Below are 25599 nucleotides of genomic sequence, written 5' to 3'. Positions count from 1 at the left end.
CTCTGCTTACATTTTTGGGCTGGCTGGTGAAAAGCCTGCTAATACAACCGTGTTGTTTTTTGCTAAAGCAAAGAAAACCAGTTGCTTGTGGTTTCAGCTTTCAACATGGAAACCGCACACACACACCCAAATAGACGTAGCTTGTGTTGACATTCTGTGCACACCCTGCCACCTTGATTATAACTTAAAAATAGACTCAGGCAGCAATTATCAGACATCACACACACGGCATCACTGCATGCGCCGCATTGTAGCTGACTGAGTGGAAAAAAGCAACTGGCGTTTCCCATGGCAGAAAGTCAGTCCTTTGTCGACAAAGGCAGAATTCTCCGCTCTCTCTTTTAGCGCCGGCTCTCCACATCAACTTTCAAGCTCCACATCGGGGGGCTGAGCTGCTCAAGGTTGTAGTGCCTCACCATTGAAGCAAGCAGCGCAAATATAATTGCACCGATATCCTTCAATAAAAACAAGATCTGCAAACATGCCACCGGTATGCCGGAGCAATAGCTTCGCTCTAGTAAAGACGCATCCCCCCCAGAAAACGCTGGAAAACGTCAAGAGTGGGTTGCCGAACCAACATGAAATGTTCAAACGTGGTGCAAAGGTGGAAATGAAAGAAAACTGTCATTGCCAACCGAAACATGTTCAACCTAAAATGTGTTGACCATAAAGATTGTATCTTTGTTCATGAAGATCTTGTTCACAACGTGCAATGATGTTCTGTGCTGATTCAAACCGGCCAACTCCACATTTAGAAATTGGTTCAAAACAGCTGTTGGACCCAGCTTGAGAAAAATGCTTTTCCACAACTCACTTCAGTCTTTGGTGTCGAGTACAAAGGTGAATGTGTCGTCTTTTCTGGGTCATGGTTTTTAAATGTGCACATTGCCAAGGCCCACCCACCCTTTCTTGCGGGCCAATCATGTGACTTCCAACTCAAACACAAGCGTGTTTGTTCTGCCTTTCAGGTGAGTCAGACGCACACGCACACTTGGCGAGCGACAGGTGGAACCTGCCCGTCCGGTACGGTCAGGGCCACTTCCCGGTGCAGCCATAAGAGAAAGGTGGCAAAGCGAGTCGCGCTCAGTGACCTGACCTCGCCTAATACACGCACACACTCACCGACGTCGAAGATGGACAAAATGGCTGAGATGTTTGGAGATCATGTGGGTAAGTAGAGAACGTGATGATGCTTCTTACGTTGGCCTCCTCCATTTTGTCAGCAGTCCCATGATGCGGTGTAACAGGTCAAACAAGTATTAGGGGTTACCAAGTCGGGTCCACAGCCTTCTCAATGTGATCGTGCTAGTACGGAGCTTGCTGAGGAGCAGATCATGTTTGTGTTGGACGAGGGAGACGTGTCAAACGGGAAAGACATTGCTCACACCTCTGGTCTAAACACAACGTACAAGAGCTGAAACAGTGTACGGTACATCGTTTTCTGTTAGTCCACAACAGGGCTAGGAAGTAGAAAGTAGTAGAAAGTGTTAAACATGTGCCCACCTCTGGAGGTCAATATGGTACAGCATATAGGGTCTCATCTTCTGCTCATCATCTTCTTGAGTGAATGTGGAGTGTGTGAATGAAAAGCGAGCTTGAGCAAAGGGCCCGCACACGTTCCCGTGGAAAGCAAGCCGTGTGTCCATTTGTGTGTCCGCAGGGGACATCGTGGGGGGCATGGTGAAGAACGCACTCGGGGTCAAAGGCACAAGCGAGGACAAAGGAGGCTTGAGCTCTTTCTTCGGAGGAGACAAGAAAAATCAGGACGAGAGTGACAAAGGAGGAATCTTCTCCTTTGGTGACGACAAGAAGAGAGAGAACGACGACGACGACAAGGGAAGTTTCTTCTCCAGATTCCTGGACAGAGATGACAATGACAAGAAGGCCAAGCAGTCGGGCTTTGATGGCTTGTTCAACGAGCTTGATGGCCCGGAGAGAAAGGCAGGAGGCGGGGCCGGAGGATCGGGGTGCGGAGCTGCCGCTGGAGCACCAGGCGGACCAAGGGGTGGAGCAAGTCTAAGTGAGGGAGGTGAGTGCGGACATCTCACTGTTGGTAAAAAGGTCTTTCTCATGACTATAAAAGTTGAGCTAACGCGAGCAGGTCAACAAGTAGAGCGTCTCACTGTTGGTAAAAAGATCTATCTCATAACTAAAAAGGTTGAGCTAATGCGAGCAGGTCATCAAGTAGCGACTGATACTGAGTACTGAAACCAATAGTACTTCTAGCACTGGGCATTACATGGAAATGTCATTGTGATTTCAATGAAGGCATTAACAATGTTAAGATCCAAAACGCGGAATGAGCGAAACCATGACGAGTGTGTTTGCAAGAGCCTCGGTTGCAAATCAACCCAAAATGCCCTGTGTTGCTTGAAGCAAGCCTGGAATGGAGCTTACCATCAAATAAGACACACTACAAAAATAATCACAGTTTCAAAACAAAATCATGAGTTCTTGGTACCTCGCCTGGTTAATTCTATCAACAATGGAAAACCGGATTGACCAGCTAGCAAAAGTTTGGAGGGGGTCAATACTCAAATAACACACACACACACACATATGTGACGAGGCAACCTAAAAAACTTGTTATTGGGATTTAAGATACAGCAGGTGTCCACCCCCCCACAAACCCACACACACGCACCCACAATCCTAAATGTCACGTGTTTGGCAAACGTGTCCAATGCTTGACAAGGGAGTGCCGCAGACGTGACGTGCGACTCGCACGGTGCGAGTATTTCTAAGTGACGCCGAACGTTTTTGTGCCATCAGATTTGTTTGGTGATCTGATGGATGTGGCAGAAGAAACATCCAGAGGAAACTAGAGCAACAGGAAAGACGTTCTTCCCCCCCATCCTTCCCTTTTCCCACCCGTGGTTCCCACCCAACATCTTGTGCTCATCCTGATTTTCACCAAATCAAGCTAGCGTCTCGAGTCAGTGATCTGTTTTAGCGTACGTGGCATTACTTTCGGCGACAGGGTCAAGACACGTTCGAACGCCTTGTGGGAAGAAGACAGGAGTGCTCAGATACAGCTAGCTCAGCAAAAAGACACTCTCCACGCTAACTGGTAACTTGGTGTGGCTCAAAAGCATCTTTGAGGCTTGGCTTGAAGCCTCCGCCTCAATACTCTAGCTGTCTTTTGTTAAGAACTTCACACCATTGCAGAAGCTGTGATTTGATTCCATTTGATTTGAACGCGAACAATTATTCAGTAAGAGGGAGAACTTGAACCGTTGACAGTTTAGTTCTAATTTTCCTGTAAACATGACGGTTGTGTATACAAAGTGAAAAAGCAAACATGCTTTGTGCTTCTTTCCGCTTGGGATTTGTGATGTTTAAAAATGGTGCCAAGCAGCACTTCCTTCCTTTTGTTACTGTCTTTCGGACTGCCGATGAAATCCGAAATGAGCGCAAACATCAAACGTCACAGATAAAGGCGCTGGCTTCATGTTTGCACGTTTTGGTTGCTTGCTTATACTTTCCTCCGTCCATTGTGACGGCCTTTCCAAGGCGAGCGCATCCACAGCGCACCTGAAAATTGCCCCAGGAGCGAGGAGAAGGACGAGCGAAAGGCGCACGATCGTGAACGTGTGCCCAAGTCTCGGTCCTGGGTCGCAACTGGCACACCAAAACACGTGGCCAACACCAGGCAGAGGAGATTGAGGTAGTCAGGAGATAAGGGGGGTCTGGCCGGATCAGCATCTGGGAGCTAAGGCCGACATTGATTCAACCATTGATTCAGTCAGCCTGGAGTCTTTGACCAGAGCTTTTGGCGAGCAGCAATCGAGGCAGGCCACCAACGTCTTCACTCGTGGCTAGCCGAGGCCGGGGCTTGACGGCATCTTGGCCATACATGGGCAAGTCCCCGCTCCAAACACACATGCCTGCTATTGGAATTCCAATCACAATCTCCTGCGTCCGTCCTGCATAAAGACGAGGGCTACGGGCATAGGGGTTCTATGTGGTGGCAGCGATGGCACGCTAAGCACAATCTACTGGCCGGGACCCCAATTCAACCACAGGAAGGACTCAGTCTAGTTTGAATTTGGGGGCAAGCCTCGCTGTATATAAACGCAAGGAGACTTGTAAGCGTCCCACAAGGATGTGGAATTTTGGAAGCCCGAGGACGGTTCCCTTAATTGGAAGAGCAAAATTCTAACTGATTCATGTCAAACTATATGACAAATACAAAAACTTCTTTTTGACATGATAAAGGGTCCATTCAAATTTTTGTCCCCTGGTGACATGTCATGGAAAATTCACTCTTTTTGTTTTTCTATTCTTTTTATTGTGCACTTGGAGTCTCCAAGATTGTAGAAAAGTGTACTCTATCCCTCCAGGTGTTTTCTCCATTTTCTGTTTCGTATTTTTATCCATTACGTCACATCCTTTGGGGCGGAACTACCAAACAAGGTAATGTAAGGTAATGGGTGTGGCCAAACAGTTTCGTAAATCCACCATCCGTATTTCTCAGAGAGACTTTTGTAGTCCAAACAACTCAGGGCTGCCAAAGTGGAGAGATCAAAATGTTCCATTGTTGGATGCATCGATCCACACAACTCATTACACTGTCCTGCAAAGTCCTGATTGTTCAAGGACGAGTTTCAGAAATGTTTTGTCAGTATAGAGAAGATTTCACCCAAAGACTTTGATGGTTCAGTTCCTTCAATCTATGTAAACGGCAGATACAGTAAAGCAGTAAGCTTGAAATGACACAAAAATAATGAACTGTATTTCACTTTTATATTATTGCGTGTCTATGATGCCCTTGTTCTCATAGCATTAGCGTCAGTCTTTCGGCTCATTTTAGAGCTGTCCAATCTATGTTTTCACTTATTCTGGGTGCATTTTGAGTACCGTTTTTTTCCGTGTATAGTGCGCCCCCATGTATAATACGCACCCTAAAAATGGCATGCTGATGCTGGAAAAAAGCCTGTACCCATGTATAATCCGCACCCAATTTTTATGAATTTTTTTTTATGAATTTTTTTTTTTTTTTCTTTCTTTTTTTTTTTAAGTCCCAATGATCGTCACACACGCAGGGAGGCAATGGGTCCCATTTTTATAGTCTTTGGTATGGTCTTAACTAGGCTGGATGTAATTTTTTTTGTTGGCGTTGATTTCTCCGACTGCCCATAAACGCACCACCGCGCTCCGTGCGAGGCGTGCGGACGTGAAAAAGGCAGCTCTGCATGGGAGAGACGTTGAAGAGGAATAAAAACACCCTTGGAAACCAAAACTTGGTGATTTCAAGTTTCATTTCGAGGGACATTTGTCACGTCTCGGTTGTGTCTAGGTTGCCATAGTTTCTGTTCGCGTCGCCCCTCTCTTCCTGTGTCACCTCAATCGATGTAACGTGTTTTGTATTTAAGTCCTGTCTGCCCCTCGCTCACCGTCGGATCATTGCATGTGTTACTGTCATGATGTCTGTTTGCTTTCTGTTCCTGTCTTTGGTAATGTCACCCTGTCTTTTTGTTCCACGACTTTGTCGGTCAGTCCTGTTGTTGGTTTTGTTTTCTAAAAAAAAAAAAATAAATAAAATAAAAAAAATAAAAAAATAAAAAAAAATTTGTACCCATGTATAATGCGCACCCCAGATTTTAGGACAATAAATTCGTTAAATTTTGCGCACTATACACGGAAAAAAACGGTAGTTGTATCAGATGAATTGCATTGAAGGTGCTGTATTATTCTTGTTTTCCATCGCTATAAGTAATGTTTGGCAAAAGATGCCATTCGACCTGATCCGAGACGCACCGAGCCGAGCTTTCACAGGTCCGGGACTAAGAGCAGCTCGAGCAGCGCCAACTCCTGACTGATGGCCGCACCGTTGTTGTCGCACAAGACGAGGCTGCGCACGGAGATGGCCACGTTTTTCCTGGGAAGGCAGAGGAGTGTGCGGAGCCTCTCCACTGCCACATCAACAGTTTAGCCGTCGGAGCCTGCAGCCGACGGACAACATTGAAAGCGGAGTCAAGAGTTCGTAGGGAGAAAACAGCTCTCCCCTGCGTTCCTCAGCAGCTGGCCGGGCGGCATGCCCCGAATCTTCTGCGCGGCGACAGTGGGAACCTGAACACTCGCCTGCCTGGAGCCCTGCTCGCTCACCGTCAGCACAGCCGGCCTGCGGATGGCGGCCACCTTTGAAGGAGTCTGAGGCAGATGGGTGGCAGCCAATTCTCACCTGTAGTAGCGGCGCCGGCGGGCAGGCAAACGTAGCATGGGGCATAAATTCCGTTGGCGTCAACGTCCAGTTCGGCGACGCACCGGTTGCACCCCAAGTAGGTCACATCGCCGCTCAGCATCCCAGAAATGGCGGCACGAGGCGTGGAGCCGTCCAAGCTGGACGGCAGGGCCGCTGCCATGTCGCCATAAGGCCAAAAGCGGAAGGCCAACACTCGTACCCTGAGCAGCACGTCTCCTGAGGACAACAAGTGTGGTCTGTGTTTGCTGGCAGAGGCTCTACGCTGTCGCCGAATCCCATTTGCTCACACGCATAAGCACCGGCGCCAGCCAAACTGGATAGACTGGGTCCCACCAGGACAGGCTGCCACCTGAGTATTGCTGCGAGAGGAGTGTGTCCACGTCCATCTCCACGGTGCGACCCGTGACGCACAGGAATCGGCCCAGCCGGTGGTCAGTTGCATCCAGTCGCCGGGCGTGGCTCCTGGGAGTGCTGTGAAGCTCGGCGCGCTCAAAATCCGAGCCCTCCATGACCAGGAGGAAGTGGACGTCCCAGACGCCGTCTGAAGGCGACGGGAAGTCAGCACGCCGCCACGTAACACCACACAAGACAGGCAGACGAAAGCCCACCTAGGTGCGTCCTGAAGCCTGGAAGCCAGTCCAGAGCCGAACCCCACAGCAGCAGCGCCCCCTTAAGGCCATTGGCCCACTCCACACTCGCCACTGCGTGGCGTTCCAAAGCTGACCTGCGGCGAGACTCCGCCTCGGCTCGCCACTCTGCCACATGTGGGATCAAACATGGGATGACGCACCTGATGACATGCCTCACTCAGAACAGCACATCATGACACGCACGCTTGTCCAATGGGCATTGAAACAAGAAAATAACGGACAGATTGGGGAAAGTCAAAAGAAATTCAGCCAGGGACCATTGCCTCATTTTCTAGCACATTGCAGTTTTCTTAACATCACCGGCCTCTCCTCTGTGACAGCCGTCAGTTCAAGCGTGCGTGGACATCTAATAAATAGCCTCAATCTATTTATATATTTATTTATTAGTCTAATCTTATTGGTTTTCACCAGCCCTGAATTGACGTGTGATGACACCTGACAAGACATGTCCCGACACGCACGGACGACAAGTGACCCCCATCGCAGATCTGTCTCAATCACCCGCACTGACGTATGTGTGTGCGTAACGTGCAATAGGGTGAGGCCCAGCATGTTGACCCCATGTGGCCACGGGGGGACATACGGCAGGCGTTCCAGATGCTGAGGGCAGCGTCGTGGCGTGGACAGCAGCAGGGGGGCGCCGCTTTCCAAGGAAATGGCAAAGAGAAGACACGGAGGCAGCATCTACAAGGCCACCATCTGAGAGATGGGGAGGGGGGTTAAGGTGTAACTAAGGCAGTGCTTCTCAAATAGTGGGGCGGGCCCCCCTTGGGGGGCGCGGTGCTATACCTGGGGGGGCGCGTGTGACCCTGGGGAACAGGCTTTTTTTTTGGGCAGTACGAGAATAAAGTGTAATTGCGTATCTACTACAGCAGGCGGCAGTGGCGCTCTCATTGTTACTTCTGTCACGTTTGCGACAGTGCAACATTTTACGACTTACAAGACAAGTTAGGATAGTCACGGTGGGGAGGGGGGGCGCAAATAGTTTTCTTCTTGCTAGGGGGGGCGTAACAGAAAATAATTGAGAAGCACTGCACTAAGGGATGAGCCAGGGTGAGGGGGCATCTGGAGCAATACCCGTGGGGCAGGTGAAGGCACTAACATGACCGAAGTTGAGCAATTTGCTGCTGAAGGTGGACTGCAGTATCTTCTCTCCCCTCCAGGTGTCCTCACTCAGCCGCAGGCCTGACATGGATGAGGTAAAAGTTCAGAATGGCACAACCCTTTTTCTGCGATTGCGTGTGTGTGTGTGTGTGTGTGTGTGTGTGTGTGTGTGTGTGTGTGTGTGTGTGTGTGTGCGTGTGTGCGTGTGTGCGTGTGTGTGTGTGTGCGTGTGTGTGTGTGTGTGTGTGTGTGTGTGTGTGTGTGTGTGTGTGTGTGTGTGTGTGTGTGTGTGTGCGTGTGTGTGTGTGTGTGTGTGTGTGTGTGTGTGTGTGTGTGTGTGAGGGGAGGAGTTAATCAGTTGAGTATTGTTTTTTTTTTGTCGCGCTTCCGTTTCCCCGTTGACATTTCCAACTTTGTTTCCATCATCGTCTTTGCGCCAACTTTGTCACCGGGCTCCTCCAAGTTCACAAGATGTACCAGCGGAACTTGGCCGGGCTACTCGCGCGGCGCACGGGCAGCTTCTACTCTTTGCCCCCCCGCGCCTACTCCGAGCTGACCGCCGCGCAGTCGAGCGGCGACGACGACCCCAACTTCTTCGCCATGGTGGAGGGCTTCTTCGACCGCGGCGCCTCCATCGTGGAGGACAAACTGGTGGAAGAGCTGAAGACGCGCGAGAGCGCCGACAACAAGAGGAAGCGCGTCTGCGGGATCCTCAAGATCATCAAGCCGTGCAACCACGTCCTCAGCCTCAGTTTCCCCATCAAGAGGGACAGCGGCGAGTGGGAGGTCGTGGAGGGCTACCGGGCTCAGCACAGCCAGCATAGGATGCCCTGCAAGGGAGGTCAGACTGCGTGGGGGACGGCCTGGTGGGTGGGTGAGGATAGGGGGGTGTTGCAAACCGTGGCAGAGACCACCGTAATCGGAATCGCCCTTCCTCTGAACCTCAAATGGATGACGTTGACTGAACAAAGGCTTCGCCAGATAAGGAATGTCAACATTCGGGTTTGGCTGGCAGATCGAGGACGTTTTTGACATTAACTATATGACAGAATTAGGGGTGTAACGATTCATCGATACACATCGATTAATCGATATAATGCTCTACGATTTATTGGCATCGATGCTAAACGTAAACATCGATTTATATCGCCGTGTTTGACCTCGGACATTAGACGCGACTTTATTTTGAAATCCAGTTCATTGTTGCTTGCTTCCTTTTTCCGGGAGCAGTGCGCCCGGCGTTGTTGTGTTGTGAGCAGAGCAGGCACGTGAAAGGAGAGTCGACAACTAGTACGCGGCTCCTGGGCTGCTGCTATGGCTAGTGTCCAAAAAGACGAGGAAATTTGCTCCCCTTTAGGCTTCAAGTCATTCGTTTGGAAGCACTTTGGATTCCAAAGAAAAGATGGCTCAACGGACAAGACACGTGCAGTTTGTAAATCCTGCCATGCGGTGATCAAATATTCAGGGAGCACAAATCTCGCCGCACATTTAAAGAAAAAACACGACATCAAAGTTCAGTGTTAAAATAAGCACTTTGTATACTGCAATACTCTTTTAATTTCCTAAATAAAGAGTTTGCAGTACCTTGTTGATTTTGCGTATGAATTGTTATAAATCAGGATATTGTTCTATATTTTTTATTAAAAAAAAAATATATCGATCATAGAGCACTATATCACGATATATCGTGAATGAATCGCAGCAGGTTTTAAGATATTGGCCAATATCGTATCGTAGTTCTTTGTATCGATATTATATCGTATCGTGACAAAACCCGCGATTTACACCCCTACTGTATACACTCCCGCTCTTTTTATTTGGATTTGCCCTACCCACAATCGTTTAGACAAAGCCCCTAAGAAAGCAAGTGGGCTTTGCCTCGTAAGCAAAAAATTACCAGGTGTTACACACTGATAAGAACATGTTAGAAAAGGAGTTTGAGTTGAGAAGAGAAAGCCCTTGTTCTCTAGTCAAAACATAGCAAGGGATGTATTACGACCTTGTGTAGGATGAGACAAGCAAGATAGTTTGGAAAAACCCTGACCCTGTCGTGTTTTTTCTTTAAATGTGCGGCGAGATTTGTGGTCCCTGAATATTTGATCACCGCATGGCAGGATTTACAAACTGCACATGTCTTGTCCGTTGAGCCATCTTTTCTTTGGAATCCAAAGTGCTTCCAAACGAATGACTTGAAGCCTAAAGGGGAGCAAATTTCCTCGTCTTTTTGGACACTAGCCATAGCAGCAGCCCAGGAGCCGCGTACTAGTTGACGACTCCCCTTTCACGTGCCTGCTCTGCTCACAACACAACGCCGCGGCGCACACTGCTCCCGGAAAGAGGAAGCAAGTAACAATGAACTGGATTTCAAAATAAAGTTGCGTCTAATGTCCGAAGTCAAACACGGCGATATAAATTGATGTTTACGTTTAGCATCGATGCCAATAAATCGTAGAGCATTATATCGATTAATCGATGTGTATCGATGAATCGTTACACCCCTATTATATCGTATCGTGACAAAACCCGCGATTTACACCCCTAGTCTTGTCCGTTGAGCCATCTTTTCTTTGGAATCCAAAGTGCTTCCAAACGAATGACTTGAAGCCTAAAGGGGAGCAAATTTCCTTGTCTTTTTGGACACTAGCCATAGCACCAGCCCAGGAGCCGCGTACTAGTTGTCGACTCCCCTTTCACGTGCCTGCTCTGCTCACAACACAACAACGCCGCGCGCACTGCTCCCGGAAAAAGGAAGCGAGCAACAATGAACTGGATTTCAAATTAAAGTCGCGTCTAATGTCCGAGGTCAAACACGGCGATATAAATCGATGTTTACGTTTAGCATCGATGCCAATAAATTGTAGAGCATTATATTGAATGAATGAATCGTTACACCCCTAGTTGGCATCCATCCATTTGGAGAAGGGCTGACCCTCATCCCGGCTGCCTTTGGCCAGTCGGCAGGTCAGACACTGAACTGGGCACCACTGGGCCAATGGCTTTCCCATACATTGAATTGAATTCCTTTGTTGTCACTGTTAAGGAAATACTAGCATCTAGTTTGCACTTGTGAGTGACGACATGAGGCAGTTAAACGTTCGTCATAGCACGGCTGCAAAGGAGCGTTCATTGAGTCCTCGACAAAACTAACGATGGTTGGCATCCATCCATTTGGAGAAGGGCTGACCCTCTTCCTGGCTGCCTTTGGCCAGTCGGCAGGTCAGACACTGAACTGGGCACCACTGGACCAATCGCTTTCCCATACGTTGAATTGAATTCCTTTATTGACACTGTTAATGCCGTGTTAATTGTGAAAATCAGTTTGGCAGCTCCTCATGGCACGTCATGCACGTGCATGTGGTCAGTCTTCGCAAGGGATGTGTTGCTCAATCTTGAAGTTCTTGATTTTAAAAAGCGGGATAAAAAAAAATCCCATGGGCTCACCACCTGTAGGAGGGGCCAAAGGGGTCGGGTGCAAAGCGAGCTGGGCGCCGGCCAAAGGCAGGGACCTTGGCGGTCTGATCCTCGGCTGCAGAAGCTGCCTTTTGGGACATGGAATGTCACCTCTCTGGTTGGAAAGGAGCCCAAGCTCGTGTGTGAGGCAGAAAAGTTCAGACTTGCCTCCACTTTTAGGCTCTGGTACAAGCCCTCTCGAGAGGGGCTGGACTCTCTATCACTCTGGAGTTGCCCACGGTGAGAGGTGTCGAGCAGGTGTGGGCATACTTTGTTGCCCCCCGGCTGGTCGGCTGCACATTGGGGTTCACCCCGGTGAACGAGAGGATAGCCTCCCTCCGCCTTCGGGTGGGGGGGACGGGTCCTGACTGTTGTTTGTGCCGATGCACTGAACAGCAACTCAGAGTACCCACCCTTTTTGGGGTCCTTAGAAGAAGTGCTGCAGAGTGCTCCTTCTGGGGACTCTATCGTTCTATTGGGTGACTTCAATGCTCACGTGGGCAATGACAGTGAGACCTGGAAGGGCGTGATTGGGAAAAATGCCCCCCCCCCCCCCGATCTAAACCCGAGCGGTGTTCTATTATTGGACTTCTGTGCTCGACACGGATTGTCAATAATGAACACCATGTTCAAACATATGGGTGTCCATGTGTGCACTTGGCACCAGGACACCCTAGGCCGCAGTTTGATGAACGACTTTGTAGTCGTGTCATCAGATTTGGGGCTGCATGTTTTGGACACTCGGGTGAAGATTGGGGCGGAGCTGTCAACTAATCACCACCTGGTGGTGGGTTGGCGCCGATGGTGGGGGAAGATGCCGGTCCGACCTGGCAGACCCAAACGCTCTGTGAGGATCTGCTGGGAACGTCTAGCAGAATCCCCTGTCAGGAAGACCTTCAACTCCCAGCTCCGGCAGAGCTTTTCCCACATCGCGGGGGAGCCGGGGGACATTGAGTCTGAGTGGACCATGTTCCGTGCCTCCATTGTTGAGGCAGCCGACCGGAGCTGTGGCCGTAAGGTGCCTGTTGTGGCGGCAATCCCCGAACCCGCTGGTGGACACTGGAGGTAAGGGATGCTGTCAAGCTGAAGAAGGAGTCCTATCGGGCCATTTTGGCCTGTGGGACTCCGGAGGCAGCCGACAGGTACCGGATGGCCAAGCAGAACGCGACTTCGGCAGTTGCTGAGGCAAAAACCCGGGCGTGGGAGGAGTTTGGCGAGGCCGTGGAGAATGACTTCCGGACGGCTTCGAGGAGATTCTAGTCCACCGTCCGGCGTCTCAGGAGGGGGAAGCAGTGCACCGTCAACACTGTTTACAGTGGAGATGGCGTGCTGCTGACCTCGACTCGGGACGTCGTGAGTCGGTGGGGAGAATACTTCGAAGACCTCCTCAATTCCACCGACACGCCTTCCATTGTGGAAGCAGGGTCTGGAGACTCTGAGGTGGACTCTCCAATCTCTGGGGTCGAAGTCACTGAGGTAGTTAAAAAACTGCTTGGGGGCAAGGCCCCAGGGGTGGATGAGATCCGCCCGGAGTTTTTAAAGGCTCTGGATGTTGTGGGGCTGTCGTGGCTGACATGCCTCTGCAACATCGCGTGGACATCGGGGACGGTACCTCTGGATTTGCAGACTGGGGTGGTGGTTACCCTCTTTAAGTGGGACCGGAGGGTGTGTTCCAACTACAGAGGAATCACACGCCTCAGCCTCTCTGGTAAGGTCTATTCAGGGGTGCTGGAGAGGAGGGAGGAGGAGGCTGGGTCGGTAGGTTGAACCTCGGATTCAGGAGGAGCAGTGTGGCTTTCGTCCTGGCCGTGGAACAGGGGACCAGCTCTACACCCTCGGCAGGATCCTCAAGGGGGCATGGGAGTTCACTCAACCAGTCCACATGTGTTTTGTGGACTTGGAGAAGGCGTTCGACCGTGCCCCTCGGCAAGTTCTGTTGCCGGGAGTACGGGGTGCCGAGCCAACTGATAAGGGCGGTTCAGTTCCTGTATTACCGATGTCAGAGTTTGGTCTGCATTTCCGGCAGTAAGTCGCATTCGTTCCCAGTGAGGGTGGACTCTACCAAGGCTGCCCTTTGTCACCGATTCTGTTCATAACTTTTATGGACAGAATTTCTAGGCGCAGCCGAGGCGTTGAGGACCTCCGCATTGCGTCTCTGCTTTTTGCAGACGACGTGGTTCTGTTGGCTTCTTTAAGCCGTGATCTCAAGCTCTCACTGGAGCGGTTTGGAGCCGAGTGTGAAGCAGTCGGGATGAGGGTCAGCACCTCCAAATCCGAAGCCATGGCCCTCGGTGGGAAAAGGGTGGAATGCCCTCTCCAGATCGGGGATGAGATCCTGCCCCAAGTGGAGGAGTTAAAGTATCTTGGGGTCTGGTTCATGAGTGAGGGCAGGATGGAGCGTGAGATCGACAGGCGGATCGGTGCAGCGTCGGCAGTAATGCGGACTCTGTACCGGTCTGTCGCGGTGAAGAGAGAGCTAAGCCAAAAGGCAAAGCTCTCAATTTGGCGGTTGATCTTTGTTCCTACCCTCATCTATGGTCACGAGCTATGGATCGTGACCGAAAAAACGAGATCCAGGATACAAGTGGCCAAAATGAGTTTCCTCCGCAGGGTGTCCAGGCTCTCCCTTTGAGAAAACCTCGGTCATCCGGGAGAGACTTGGAGTAGAGCTGCTGCTCCTCCACTTGAGAGGAGCCAGGTGAGGTGTTCCGGGCATGTCCCACCAGTAGGAGACCCCGGGGACGACCCAGGACGCGCTGGAGCGACTATGTCTCTCAGCTGGCCTGGGAACGTCTTGGGATCCCCCGGGATGAGCTGGATGAAGTGGCTGGGGAGAGGGAAGTCTGGGAGTCCCTCCTAAAGCTGCTGCCCCCGCGACCTGACCCCGGATAAGCAGAAGAAGATGGATGGATGGATGGTCTCAAAAAAAGTCTGTTGTTTGTTCGGCTCTGAAGACAGCACAGCCCGCTAGCTCGATAGCCGCGTCGGGGATGCAATGATCCAACCAGGACTCTGCAACAACCAGTCACAGCACTCCAGACCGTGAGATGTGCTCCGCTCGTCCATCCGGTTGGTCATCGACTGGGCGTCAGCATGAAAGAGGCTGGGGATGACCGGCCTGCACGGGCCAGCTTTTAGTTTGGCCGCTAGTCCTCCTCCGCCCCGCTTCTGCCTTCCATGTCCGCGCCGCCTGCGCCACTCCAGCGGGGGGGACAGCAAAGCCGGCTGCGCTTGGCGGCCGCCAAATCCCCGGGGAAATCGTGTTCCAGAGAGTCAAGTTATTTTGCGGGCAGAAGGTGTTTACTGTGACCAACGACAGTTCCACTCTGCTGTATTGCATGAATACTAAAAATGTTACAAGAAAAGTTACAAAAAAAGTTACAAAACTGCCAACAGCTGAGGAGCGCCGGGCCACTGCATCTGTGCGCGCCGCCATCTTTTCCTCCCAGTTGCGTCCAAGACCCACTATACATTGAGAATGAGAATGACGAAAGAAGAAGAAGAGAATGATTTCATTGTCGGTTTGCTCCGTAACGTTTATCTCCAGTCTGCAAAAATGTCAATGTTTGCAAATGCCTTTTTTTTAAACTCTACACAAAGTGAATGTGCCTGCTTCTCCAGAAATGGGAGAATATTCACAGTTGAGAAAATCTGAGCAAGCGACCATTCAAACTGAATTGAATCATCCAAATGGATGAATTGTTTCATGTAATGATGTTGTAAGATTGCGAAAGCACGGCCGTACAATGTAATATTGGAAAAGGGCGCATGGGCCGCGGACGTCCCCCTTCACAGACCAGCCGTTGAAAACCTCTGTCCCATTGTGGTTTGCCTTTCAGGCATCCGCTACAGCATGGACGTGTCTGTCGACGAGGTGAAAGCGCTGGCGTCGCTGATGACCTACAAGTGTGCTGTGGTTGGTCAGTCAATTCAGTGCCCCTGCGCCCACTTGAACGAGTTTCATTTTGTCCGCATGTCTCCTAGATGTTCCTTTTGGTGGCGCAAAGGCGGGAGTCAAGATCAACCCCCGGAAATATTCCGTAAGTCTGCCTTTCTTACCATCGCTGTTATCCTCTTGTGTCTCGTGGACATTGTTCTTGGGCATCCGCCGCTTCTTCATCACGTTAGTATCCTGTCCTCCTGGTTCTGCGTTCCACTGACCTCAATGTACATGTGTAGCAATCCTTCTTGTTGATCGTTTCCAGGACAATGAGTTGGAGAAGATCACCAGGAGGTTCACCGTGGAGCTCGCCAAGAAAGGTTTCATCGGTAAGTCAAATAGCGGCAAAGGGAACAACCCCCACAAGTCTCAAGGACCCTGTAGAAACACCAGAAGTAGGACTTGCATAAAAATGTCACCAAAGATACGGTGGAGGAAATCCATTTTTGTCTGGAAAGAAAGAAACATTGTCCTGTGCTATTTCTGCCTGCGCTTACCATGGCGGCAGAATGAAATATGGGCCCCCGCCTACTGGCAAAAGACTCTGTGTCCAAGATGGTGGCACCATTCCTGAATTGCTTTCCCTTGAGCACAGAAACCCCCAAAAAACACAAGCCGGCAAAGAGCTGAGTGGAAGAACGGCCAGGCACCAATGTCCGTTTTGTGGCGCGCAGGACCCGGAATCGATGTTCCCGCTCCGGACATGGGCACGGGTGAGCGCGAGATGTCCTGGATTGCTGACACCTTTGCCACCACCATGGGCTACAATGTGAGTTTGCGGGCTGCATGGAGGTGACCTTGTGTGCTAAGCCACCCGCCTGCCACAGGACATCAACGCTCACGCCTGCGTGACCGGCAAGCCCATCAGCCAGGGGGGCATCCATGGACGTATCTCGGCCACCGGGAGGGGAGTCTTCCATGGCATCGAGAACTTTGTCAACGAGGCGGCCTACATGGGCAAGCTGGGAATGTGTCCCGGATTTCGCGACAAAACCTTTGTGGTCCAGGTAAGCGAGCAGCCGCCACCTGACATCCAGGTCTCTGATGCTCGACTCTACGAGCTGTATGTACCATGCCCACTTACGGCCTTCCTCCTCCACGTGCCACAAATGTGGCAGCGCTAGGGACATTTTATCAGGATTTTTCAAGGTCCTAAATATTACCAAAAGCAACATTAGCAAAAAGCAATTTGGGGAAAACATGGAGCCTTTGGGCTTGTACTCAGGGTTTTGGCAATGTGGGTCTGCACTCCATGCGCTACCTTCACCGCTACGGAGCCAAATGCGTGGGAGTGGGCGAGATTGACGGCAGCATCTGGAACCCGCACGGCATTGACCCCAAAGAACTGGAGGACTACAAACTGGTGCGCACCCCCTAAACCCCAAGCTGTCGCCTTGCCCTTGACGAGATGAAAAAGCCATGCGTGCGTGTGTGTCTCCAGGCCAATGGGACCATCGTGGGCTTCCCCAAGTCTTTGCCGTACGACGGGAGCATCCTGGAGGCCGACTGCGACATCCTCATTCCCGCCGCCGGAGAGAAGCAGCTCACCAAAAGAAACGCCCCCAACGTCAAGGCCAAGGTGCCGCTCTTGTCATCTGCAGCTGGGGTGGGCCGGGGTGGGGGCGCATGTGTGTGTCTGCTAGGCGACGCCCAAGAGCTGAAGGCCTCTCTGTCTGTGTTGTTTGGCAGATCATCGCAGAAGGCGCCAATGGTCCGACCACGCCTGAGGCCGACCGCATCTTCGTGGATCGAAATATCCTGGTCATCCCGGTGAGACTCCGCCAGCTCCTCAATCCGTGCGCCAACTGTTTCCTGGCTAACAACCCCTCCCTCCTCCAGGACTTGTACCTGAACGCGGGCGGTGTGACTGTGTCGTACTTCGAGTGGCTAAAGAACCTCAATCACGTCAGTTACGGCCGCCTGACCTTCAAGTACGAGCGAGACTCCAACTACCACCTGCTGAGTGAGTGACAAGTTTCTTTGGGTCGAGTGGACAGGTGTGGCTCGCTGTGGACGTTTCAACTTGGATTCAATACGCTCACAGCTCTTGCTGCTGCTACTGGAAGAATGCCTCATTTGTGGCCACTTGTGCAACAAATGAGAGTTGGCGCCGACCCGTTTGTCTGTCCATTAATTGGAGCAGTTCATAGGATGTTTTGGAACGGTGCAGAATGATGTCCCGGCGCCGCTTGTCCGCAAGCCGGAGCTCTGACTCCATTCACTGGCGAGATAACCGCACGTTTCTCTGAAGCCCCCAAGTGCTAGATGGCTTCCATATCCAGAATCTCCAGATTACAAGTGACTTGAGTCCTGTTAAATGGCCTGCTCATGGATTCTCTGGTGAATATGGCGATCGGCCTCTCCAAATTCCCAAGTTACGAGATTGCTGAATGTGGATGACTAGTGAAAAGTTGCCTCTCAGCCTCGTCTTCTTTCCCATCTGTCCACAATTTGAACAATTTGCGCTTTCCTCCAGCAAGTCTGTCCCCTTCCAGCAAACCGCCAGTCACAACCACCATCACCACCACAGACATGGAAAACCGGCGAACCCTCCCTCGCCAAACGTTTTTCAAGCGAAAACACCTTTGCAATCACACATGGAAACGGGGGGAACCCTCCCTCGCCAAACATTATAAAGCAAAAAGGTCTTTGAAATCCAAGTGGAAATGTCCTCACCGAGCCACAATAGTCCAGTCAGTCTCACTGGACTGGAGACGCTTTTTCTGTCCCTCATCAGTGTCGGTCCAGGAGAGTTTGGAGAGGAAATTTGGCAAGCATGGCGGCGCCATTCCCATTGTTCCCACGTCTGAGTTCCAGGCACGCATTGCTGTGAGTACTTGAATGTGTGTCGGCCACGTACGCATCTGTGCCTTGGGTGGCCTGTCAAGTCCATCCATACGGGATGCGGACAAGGCTAGATGGCAGAAATGAGCTGACCCGAGGGGGCAAACGCTTTGCAGCTAACGACAGCGTTGTCAATCGATGCTCAGGGCCGTCAGATGTTAAGGTCTGGTCTAAGCAGGGGCCGGGTGGCTGGCAGCAAAGGGCCCGAATAGCTGCCAAACTCTGGCTTATTGTCACGTCCCTTGGCTTTGGTGCCACATAATGCTGCTTGTATCTCCAGTTTGTCAATTCCCCCCAAAAAGCAGCAATGACAATAAACCTCGACGCTCGAGACATTTGTGCTTGTATAGTTTAGTTTAGTTTAGTTTATTGTTTAGCACGTATTATTATATCAATAACTGTGCAAGGAGGGAGACGAAGCCTAGGGCTTGTAAAGAGCTCCACTCCTTCTAACCCCCAATTCCAACCCTTAATGCTGAGTGCCAAGCAGGGAGGCAATGGGTCCCATTTTTACAGTCTTTGGTATGACCCGGCCGCGGTTTGAACCCACAACCTTCCAGTCTCAGGGCGGACACTCTAACCACTAGGCCACTGAGCTGGTTATACATGGTAATACCTGTGCTGTGCCACAGGGAGCGTCGGAGAAGGACATCGTCCACTCGGGCTTGGCCTTCACCATGGAGCGCTCCGCCAGGGTAACGTTATGCTCACAAGGGTGTGGAACGGCTGGGGCACACTTTTTCCGTGTTACACCGGCGCACTGCAACTCACACCGGCGGGAATCTACTGCGTTGCGCCTCCGTAAATCGCCGGCCATGAGACCACAGGATCACGGGGAGGGGGGGTTCACGCCAAAGAGTTGAGTTCACTTAATAAAAAGAGAGTAAAAGAGAGCTATTTGTAAACAATAGCCATCCTTTTGTTCACATTGACAGACTTTTGGGACATTATTGCTAGGACTTTGGCTCTTCTACCATGGTTGAGCATGTTTTGTATTTACTATATAGTGTTTTTTTTTGTCATGTGTAATTTATTTTGAACTAGTTTTTTGCCTTTCAAATTTCCAACTCATGCCAAGCTAGGCAGTTAGCTGAAATGGAAGGTCTGTAGGTTGTAGATATGAGATGTTTTAGTGAATTAAAAGAAAAAACGAGTTCGCAGAACAATTTTACTTTGAAATATACCGGATCCACCTCCTATGCTGACGCCCAATTTCCTGTCTGAGCCGGGTAATTTCATCAGCTACATGAAAATACATTTGCGGTGTCCAGAAGAAATAGAAGGCTTGCAGACAGCGAGCAAACAACGGCGACAATCCGCTAGCGCACTGCGTGTGAATGTGTCAGTGTGAGTTGAATCATCAACTCCAATACATTTTATTCCTTGCGGCATGCGGCAGATGACCGCGTCACAACCGTTCCACACTTGGTGTGAGGCACCCGCACGCCTCCTGCCTGCCCTTTGACCTCTCCGTGCTCAACCATTTGACCTTTTCATTCTTGCTGCAGCAAATCATGCGCACAGCCAGCACGTTCCAGCTGGGTTTGGACCTGCGAACCGCCGCCTACGTCAACGCCATCGAGAAGGTCTTCCAAGTTTACGCCGAGGCCGGACTAATCTTCACGTAGCTGTGGCTCTCGCCCACTTCCGATTTAGGACAGGATGAAAACACCGGCAGCCTTACAAAGACAAAAGTTGCAGCAAAGTCCATTTCCCCACACACACCCCCACCACACAAATGTACAATTGGGCGCTTTTCTGTTTAGTTGATACTGGAGATTTCATATTTGTGCAGAAATATATACTTTTTTATTTCGATGAAATTCATCATGTCTACGTAATGAATATAAACAGATTTTTTTGTTCAGACTTTTGTCTGAACAAAAGAATCTGTTTATATATAATATATACTTTTGGTCAGTCCAGACTTGTAGGTGTTTCTTTTTCAAATTATTGCCATACACACACACAGAGATATATACCGTGTTTTCTGCACTATAAATCGCTCCAGAGTATAAGTTGCACCAGCTATAAAATGTGCAATAAAGAATAAAAATACATATATACAGGACTGTCTCAGAAAATTAGAATATTGTGATAAAGTTCTTTATTTTCTGTAACGCAATTAAAAAAACAAAATGTCATATATTCTGGATTCATTACAAATCAACTGAAATATTGCAAGCCTTTTATTATTTTAATATTGCTGATTATGGCTTACAGTTTAAGAAAACTCAAAAATCCTATCTCAAAAAATTTGAATATTTCCTCAGACCAAGTAAAAAAAAAGATTTATAACAGCAAAACAAAATCAAACCTTTGAAAATGTCCATTAATGCACTCAGTACTTGGTTGGGAATCCTTTTGCACGGATTACTGCATCAATGCGGCGTGCCATGGAGGCAATCAGCCTTGTGGCATTGCTGAGGTGTTATGGATGCCCAGGATGCTTCGATAGCGGCCTTTAGCTCATTTGCATTGTTGGGTCTGGTGTCTTTCAGCTTCTTCTTCACAATACCCCACAAATTCTCTATGGGGTTCAGGTCAGGGGGATTGGCAAGCCAATCAAGGACACTAATGCCATGGTCATTACACCATTTACTGGTGGTTTTGGCACTGTGGGCAGGTGCCAGATCATGCTGGAAAATGAAATCATCATCTCTATAGAGCTTTTCAGCAGACGGAAGCATGTAGTGCTTTAAAATCTGCATTTACTTTGGACTTGATGAAACACAGACCAGCAGCTAACATGGCTCCCCAAACCATCGCTGACTGTGGGAACTTCACACTGGATTTCAAGCAACTTGGATTTTACTCCTTTCCAGCCTTTCTCAAGACTCTGGCGCCTTGACTTCCAAATGAAATACAAAACTTGCTTTCGTCTGAAAACAGGACTTTGGACCACTCTGCAACTGTCCAGTGCTTCTTTTCCATAGCCCAAGTCAGACGCTTCTTCCGTTGTCTTGAGTTCAGAAGTGGCTCGACCACGGGAATACAGCTATTGTAGCCTATTTCCCGGACACGTCTGTGAAAAGTGGCTTTTGATATCTGGACTCCAGCTTCAGTCCACTGTCTTTGAAGCTCCCCCAAATTCTGGAAGCGACTCATCTTCACAATGCTGTTAAAGCTGCGGTCATCGCTCTTGGTTGTGCAGCGTTTCCTGCCACATTTCCCCCTTCCAACAGACTTTTTGTGGATGTGCTTTGGAACTGCACTTTGTGAACAGCTTGCTCTTTGAGAAGTTTCTTTTTGTGTCTTACCCTCCTGATGGAGGGTGTCAATGATGGTCCTCTGGATAGCAGTCAGATCTTCCCCATACTTGTGATTTAGTTTACTGAACCAAGCTGAGTGTTTTTCATAACTCAGGAAACCCTAGCAGGTCTTTCGAGTTAGTTAGACGATTCAAGTGATTGAACATTTTTATTGATCCCCGGGGGTGGGGAAATTCAGGCCCCAGCAGTATCCATAGCACGGAGCGGATATACAAAAGACACACAGATGGCATGAGCACAACTCAATAGGCTCTCATAAGGCTGCCACACAACGGCGCCACAAAGAAAGCCAGAAAGTGCGAAAGATAATAGCCATCAAAGCAGAGACAAGGAAAGACGAAGGAAAAAAGTAACAGTGGCCAACCAGCACCCCTCAATATCAAAGAACACCCCAAAACACACAAAATAGCCTCCAGGGGGTCCATAGACAGGTGTAAGGGCAGTCGAGTTCAAGAGGGCCCAATGGACCGTGGTTGTGAATCGATGAAAACATCACCAAGCAGGCAAACGTGTGAGCAGCGTGCTGGGCACCCAGTCAAGGCACGTGCAGATGGTCACCACGGGGCTAGCATGGCGAAGGTCGTTGGTTCTGACGAGCACGAGGGAGCGGACTCCCCACAGGAGTCGCGGCTGCGAGGCCAAAGCGAAGGACCGGCCGGATAAGCAGGAAGCCGTCGTAGAGTTTACGCCGGTCTCGACCGATGTGCGCAGCCATCCCAGGGAAGAAAAATATCCGGTCCGAAGCGATACCGAGGTGTGGTAGAAGGAACCAGCATCGGCAAATGGACAAAAATACAGAAAGAAAAAGGAGAAAAGAAGGCAATAAAGAGAAAAAGACAGAACACTGCTGGGAGGCTGCCACTCACGTTGGCGCCATACCAAAAAAAAAAAAAAAAAAGTGATTCGTCGAATACCCTACTAGTATATTTTTTCATGATATTCTAATATTTTGAGAAAGGATATTTGAGTTTTCTTAAGCTGTATGCCATAAGCAAGTGCTCCACCAGCCATCATGACCACATTCTACCGTGTAAAGCAGTGCTTCTCAAATAGTGGGGCGCGCCCCCCTTGGGGGGCGCGGTGCTATTCCTGGGGGGGGCGCGTGTGACCCTGGGGAACAGGCTTTTTTTTTTGGCAGTACTAGAATAAAGTGTAATTGCGAATCTTCACAGCAGGGGGCAGTGGCGCTCTCATTGTTACTTCTGTGACGTTTGCGACAGTGCAACATTTTACGACTTACAAGACAAGTTAGGATAGTCACGGTGGGGAAGGGGGGGCGCGAATAGTTTTCTTCTTGCTAGGGGGGGGGCGTAACAGAAAATAATTGAGAAGCACTGGTGTAAAGGGAAATGTGCTTTCGGCAGTTTGCAAGCATATTTGATTGAGGCTGCGTTACTTATATATAATCACATCAATATAATTTTCAGTAGTAGTGTGCTCGTGTAGTCGCATGATGGGCGGTAAGGAATGTGCAGGCAACTGCATGAACTTATTTTCTACAAAGTATTGTGGAACAGGATGTCCAGACAGGGAGGACATCTTACAAGGACATCTCGAGGCCGGTGAGGAACGCGAATAACAACTCGTCTTGGTGGTCCAGACCCAAACGCCCTCAACTGAGACCAGACACCTGTGCTGAGCAGCGGAAAAACACCCAAACGAGGAGGAGATGACCATCGACCAATCACCACACAATATTTTGCATGCTTGAATATTCATATTGTGTTTCCTTAAAACTGGGCAACCCGGAAGAATGTGTTGTCTCTTGATGGTCACAAGAACACACGAGCTTTGGTGTGAGGGACCCGAGACCCAGGCGCCTGTATTAGTTTGCTTTGTCAGGATTAAACAATTGGTAAATTCGGCCTACCGTTTTTTTCCGTGTATAGTGCGCAAAATTTTACTAATTTATTGTCCTAAAATCCGGGGTGCGCATTATACATGGGTACAAAAAAAAAAAAAAAATTTTTTTTTTTTTTTTTTTTTTTTAAGTCCCAATGATCGTCACACACGCAGGGAGGCAATGGGTCCCATTTTTATAGTCTTTGGTATGGTCTTAACTAGGCTGGATGTAATTTTTTTTGTTGGCGTTGATTTCTCCGACTGCCCATAAACGCACCACCGCGCTTCGTGCGCGCACGGGACAGCAAACGAGCAGGTGATCGAGCAAGCGTCTGATACGAGAGCATTGCGGTCGCATGGAGCGTGTTTGAAGTGAACAGCAGAGACGAAAGGAACAAGGCAAAGTGTTGTGAAATAAAATATTACCTGTAATACGGATTTAGGTAGAGAACTGAACTCTCACTCTTTATATAGCTGACGTGTCTTGCGCATCCGTTCTGCGCATCTGTAATGGCGGCCTCCGGATGATATCCGGTTTGCGTGTGTGCGCGTGTGCGCGTGTGCGCGAGAGCAAGAGAGAGCGAGAGAGAGAGCGCAAGAGAGAACTCTCAACCGTAGCACGCCGCCGACCGCCCAACTGCACCGCGCTGGTAGCATTATTGTGACAGAGCCGTCGCTGAAATTTAGAAGATATTTTTAAAGTCCTGATGTACTTTCTAAAATTTAAGTGGACCTCAGTGCGCACTGCGCAGGGAGCTTAATTTGGTGCGGTCGCGCAACCGCAGCGCGCCGGGCGCTCACTGTCGCATTGCTTAAAGAGCGCCTTTGTGTTTTAGGATGAACAGCAGAGACCAAAGGAACAAGGCAAAGTGTTGTGAAATAAAATTTTACCTGTAATACGCATTTTGTTATTTGCTGATTGAAACTGCTAATTAAACTGTGAATTGAAACTAATAGGAAGAAAACAACTCTCGCTCTTAATATAGCTGACGTGTCTTGCGCATCTGTTCTGCGCATCTGTAATGGCGGCCTCCGTATGACGTCCGGTCCGCGATGGAGATTAAAAACAAACAATATTTGACAATAACACACCCTCAAGGATTGCACCATCGCATCAAACGATGTGTCGTCAATTATGTATTTTACTGACTAAGTGTGTTGGCCAGGATGGCTGAATGCGATGCGCGATTGACAACAAACAAGAAGAAAGGTGAGTTTTATTTCGGGGGAGATTTGTCATGTCTCGTCCCCAGTTTTGCTATGTGTCTAGGTTGCCATAGTTTCTGTTCGCGTCGCCCCTCTCTTCCTGTGTCACCTCAATCGATGTAACGTGTTTTGTATCTAAGTCCTGTCTGCCCCTCGCTCACCGTTGGATCATTGCATGTGTTACTGTCATTCTGTTCCTGTCTTTGGTAATGTCACCCTGTCTTTTTGTTCCACGACTTTGTCGGTCAGTCCTGTTGTTGGTTTTGTTGTACCATGACTTTCTTTAAAAAAAAAAAAAAAAAAATTTACATTTTTTTTTTCTTTGTACCCATGTATAATACGCACCCCAGATTTTAGGACAATAAATTAGGTAAATTTGGCGCACTATACACGGAAAAAAACGGTAAACGACCTCAAGCAATCAATTAAAGCCAAGTGTGGCGCGAATAAAAAGAATAAAGACGGGTATCATTTAATAGTACAATGGGAATTGGAAGCTGAGAAAAGGAAATGCTGACAACTGAAAGAAAAATTGAAGAATAAGGGAAGTGAAGAAAAATCCAAAGAGAGCTTGTTGTTGCATAGGCAGGAAGATGATGAAACGACATCAGCGCGGCCTCGCTTAAGGGCCGTGGCTGAGGGTGTGGTAAATGAAGATGAAAAAGATGATCAATTTACAAAGAAAGGTGTTGTGGGACGCCAAAGCCAACCATCCTTTCCGACTTTGTACCCCAAATTGCCAAGTGCAGATGATCCTCCAAAATATAGTGATTATTATAGTGAATACTATAGTAAGATAATAAATGATAATAAAAACAACACCAAAGAAATATGGAATATAATGAATACTGTAATAAAAAATGGCTCTAAAAAAATTAATTATCCTAAATATTTTATTATCAGGAATACTGATGAGTATGATATGCAAGAAGTGGCTGAAAACTTCAATGCATTCTTTGTAAATACGGGACCTGATCTGGCCAAACAAATCCCAGATTCAGTAACAACTGAGGAGCAATGTAATAGTTTAATAGATAGGAATCTGAGCTCAATGTTCCTCAAAGCAGCGGATGAGAAAGAAATTAT

The 25599-nt window shown here is 49.2% G+C and overlaps 1 protein-coding gene across 6 annotated transcripts; it reads left to right on the top strand.

Moving 5' to 3' along the window:
• Nucleotides 1-8186: 8186 nt before the first annotated feature.
• LOC133158032 (glutamate dehydrogenase, mitochondrial-like) lies at nt 8187-20337 on the top strand. Of its 6 annotated transcripts, none has more exons than XM_061284825.1 (13): nt 8193-8800; nt 15249-15329; nt 15394-15449; nt 15615-15678; nt 16024-16118; nt 16177-16356; nt 16575-16712; nt 16791-16955; nt 17039-17119; nt 17189-17312; nt 18087-18178; nt 18826-18888; nt 19702-20337. In XM_061284825.1, the coding sequence occupies exons 1-13, from the start codon at nt 8431-8433 to the stop codon at nt 19819-19821; spliced, it is 1629 nt and encodes a 542-aa protein (XP_061140809.1). In that variant the 5' UTR covers nt 8193-8430; the 3' UTR covers nt 19822-20337. The 6 variants fall into 6 exon arrangements, with proteins under 6 accessions (XP_061140814.1, XP_061140812.1, XP_061140813.1 ...); XM_061284827.1 differs by having other exon boundaries at nt 8256-8800; nt 16791-16928; XM_061284831.1 differs by lacking the exon at nt 8193-8800 and adding an exon at nt 12002-14705.
• The last annotated feature ends 5262 nt before the right edge of the window (nt 20338-25599 follow it).

Source organism: Syngnathus typhle, linkage group LG8 (assembly GCF_033458585.1).
Source record: "Syngnathus typhle isolate RoL2023-S1 ecotype Sweden linkage group LG8, RoL_Styp_1.0, whole genome shotgun sequence".
Lineage (NCBI taxonomy): Eukaryota > Metazoa > Chordata > Actinopteri > Syngnathiformes > Syngnathidae > Syngnathus > Syngnathus typhle.
The sequence above is the reverse complement of the archived record's forward strand: the minus strand, read 5'-3'. Positions and strand labels throughout refer to the sequence as shown.

Coding starts and splice junctions, on each gene's coding strand:
- LOC133158032 (XM_061284825.1), top strand. CDS start 8,431: ATGTACCAGCGGAACTTGGCCGGGCTACTCGCGCGGCGCACGGGCAGC. Junction 16,713..16,790: donor AACTGGAGGACTACAAACTG/GTGCGCACCCCC, acceptor GTGTGTCTCCAG/GCCAATGGGACCATCGTGGG. Junction 16,956..17,038: donor TCTTGTCATCTGCAGCTGGG/GTGGGCCGGGGT, acceptor GTTGTTTGGCAG/ATCATCGCAGAAGGCGCCAA.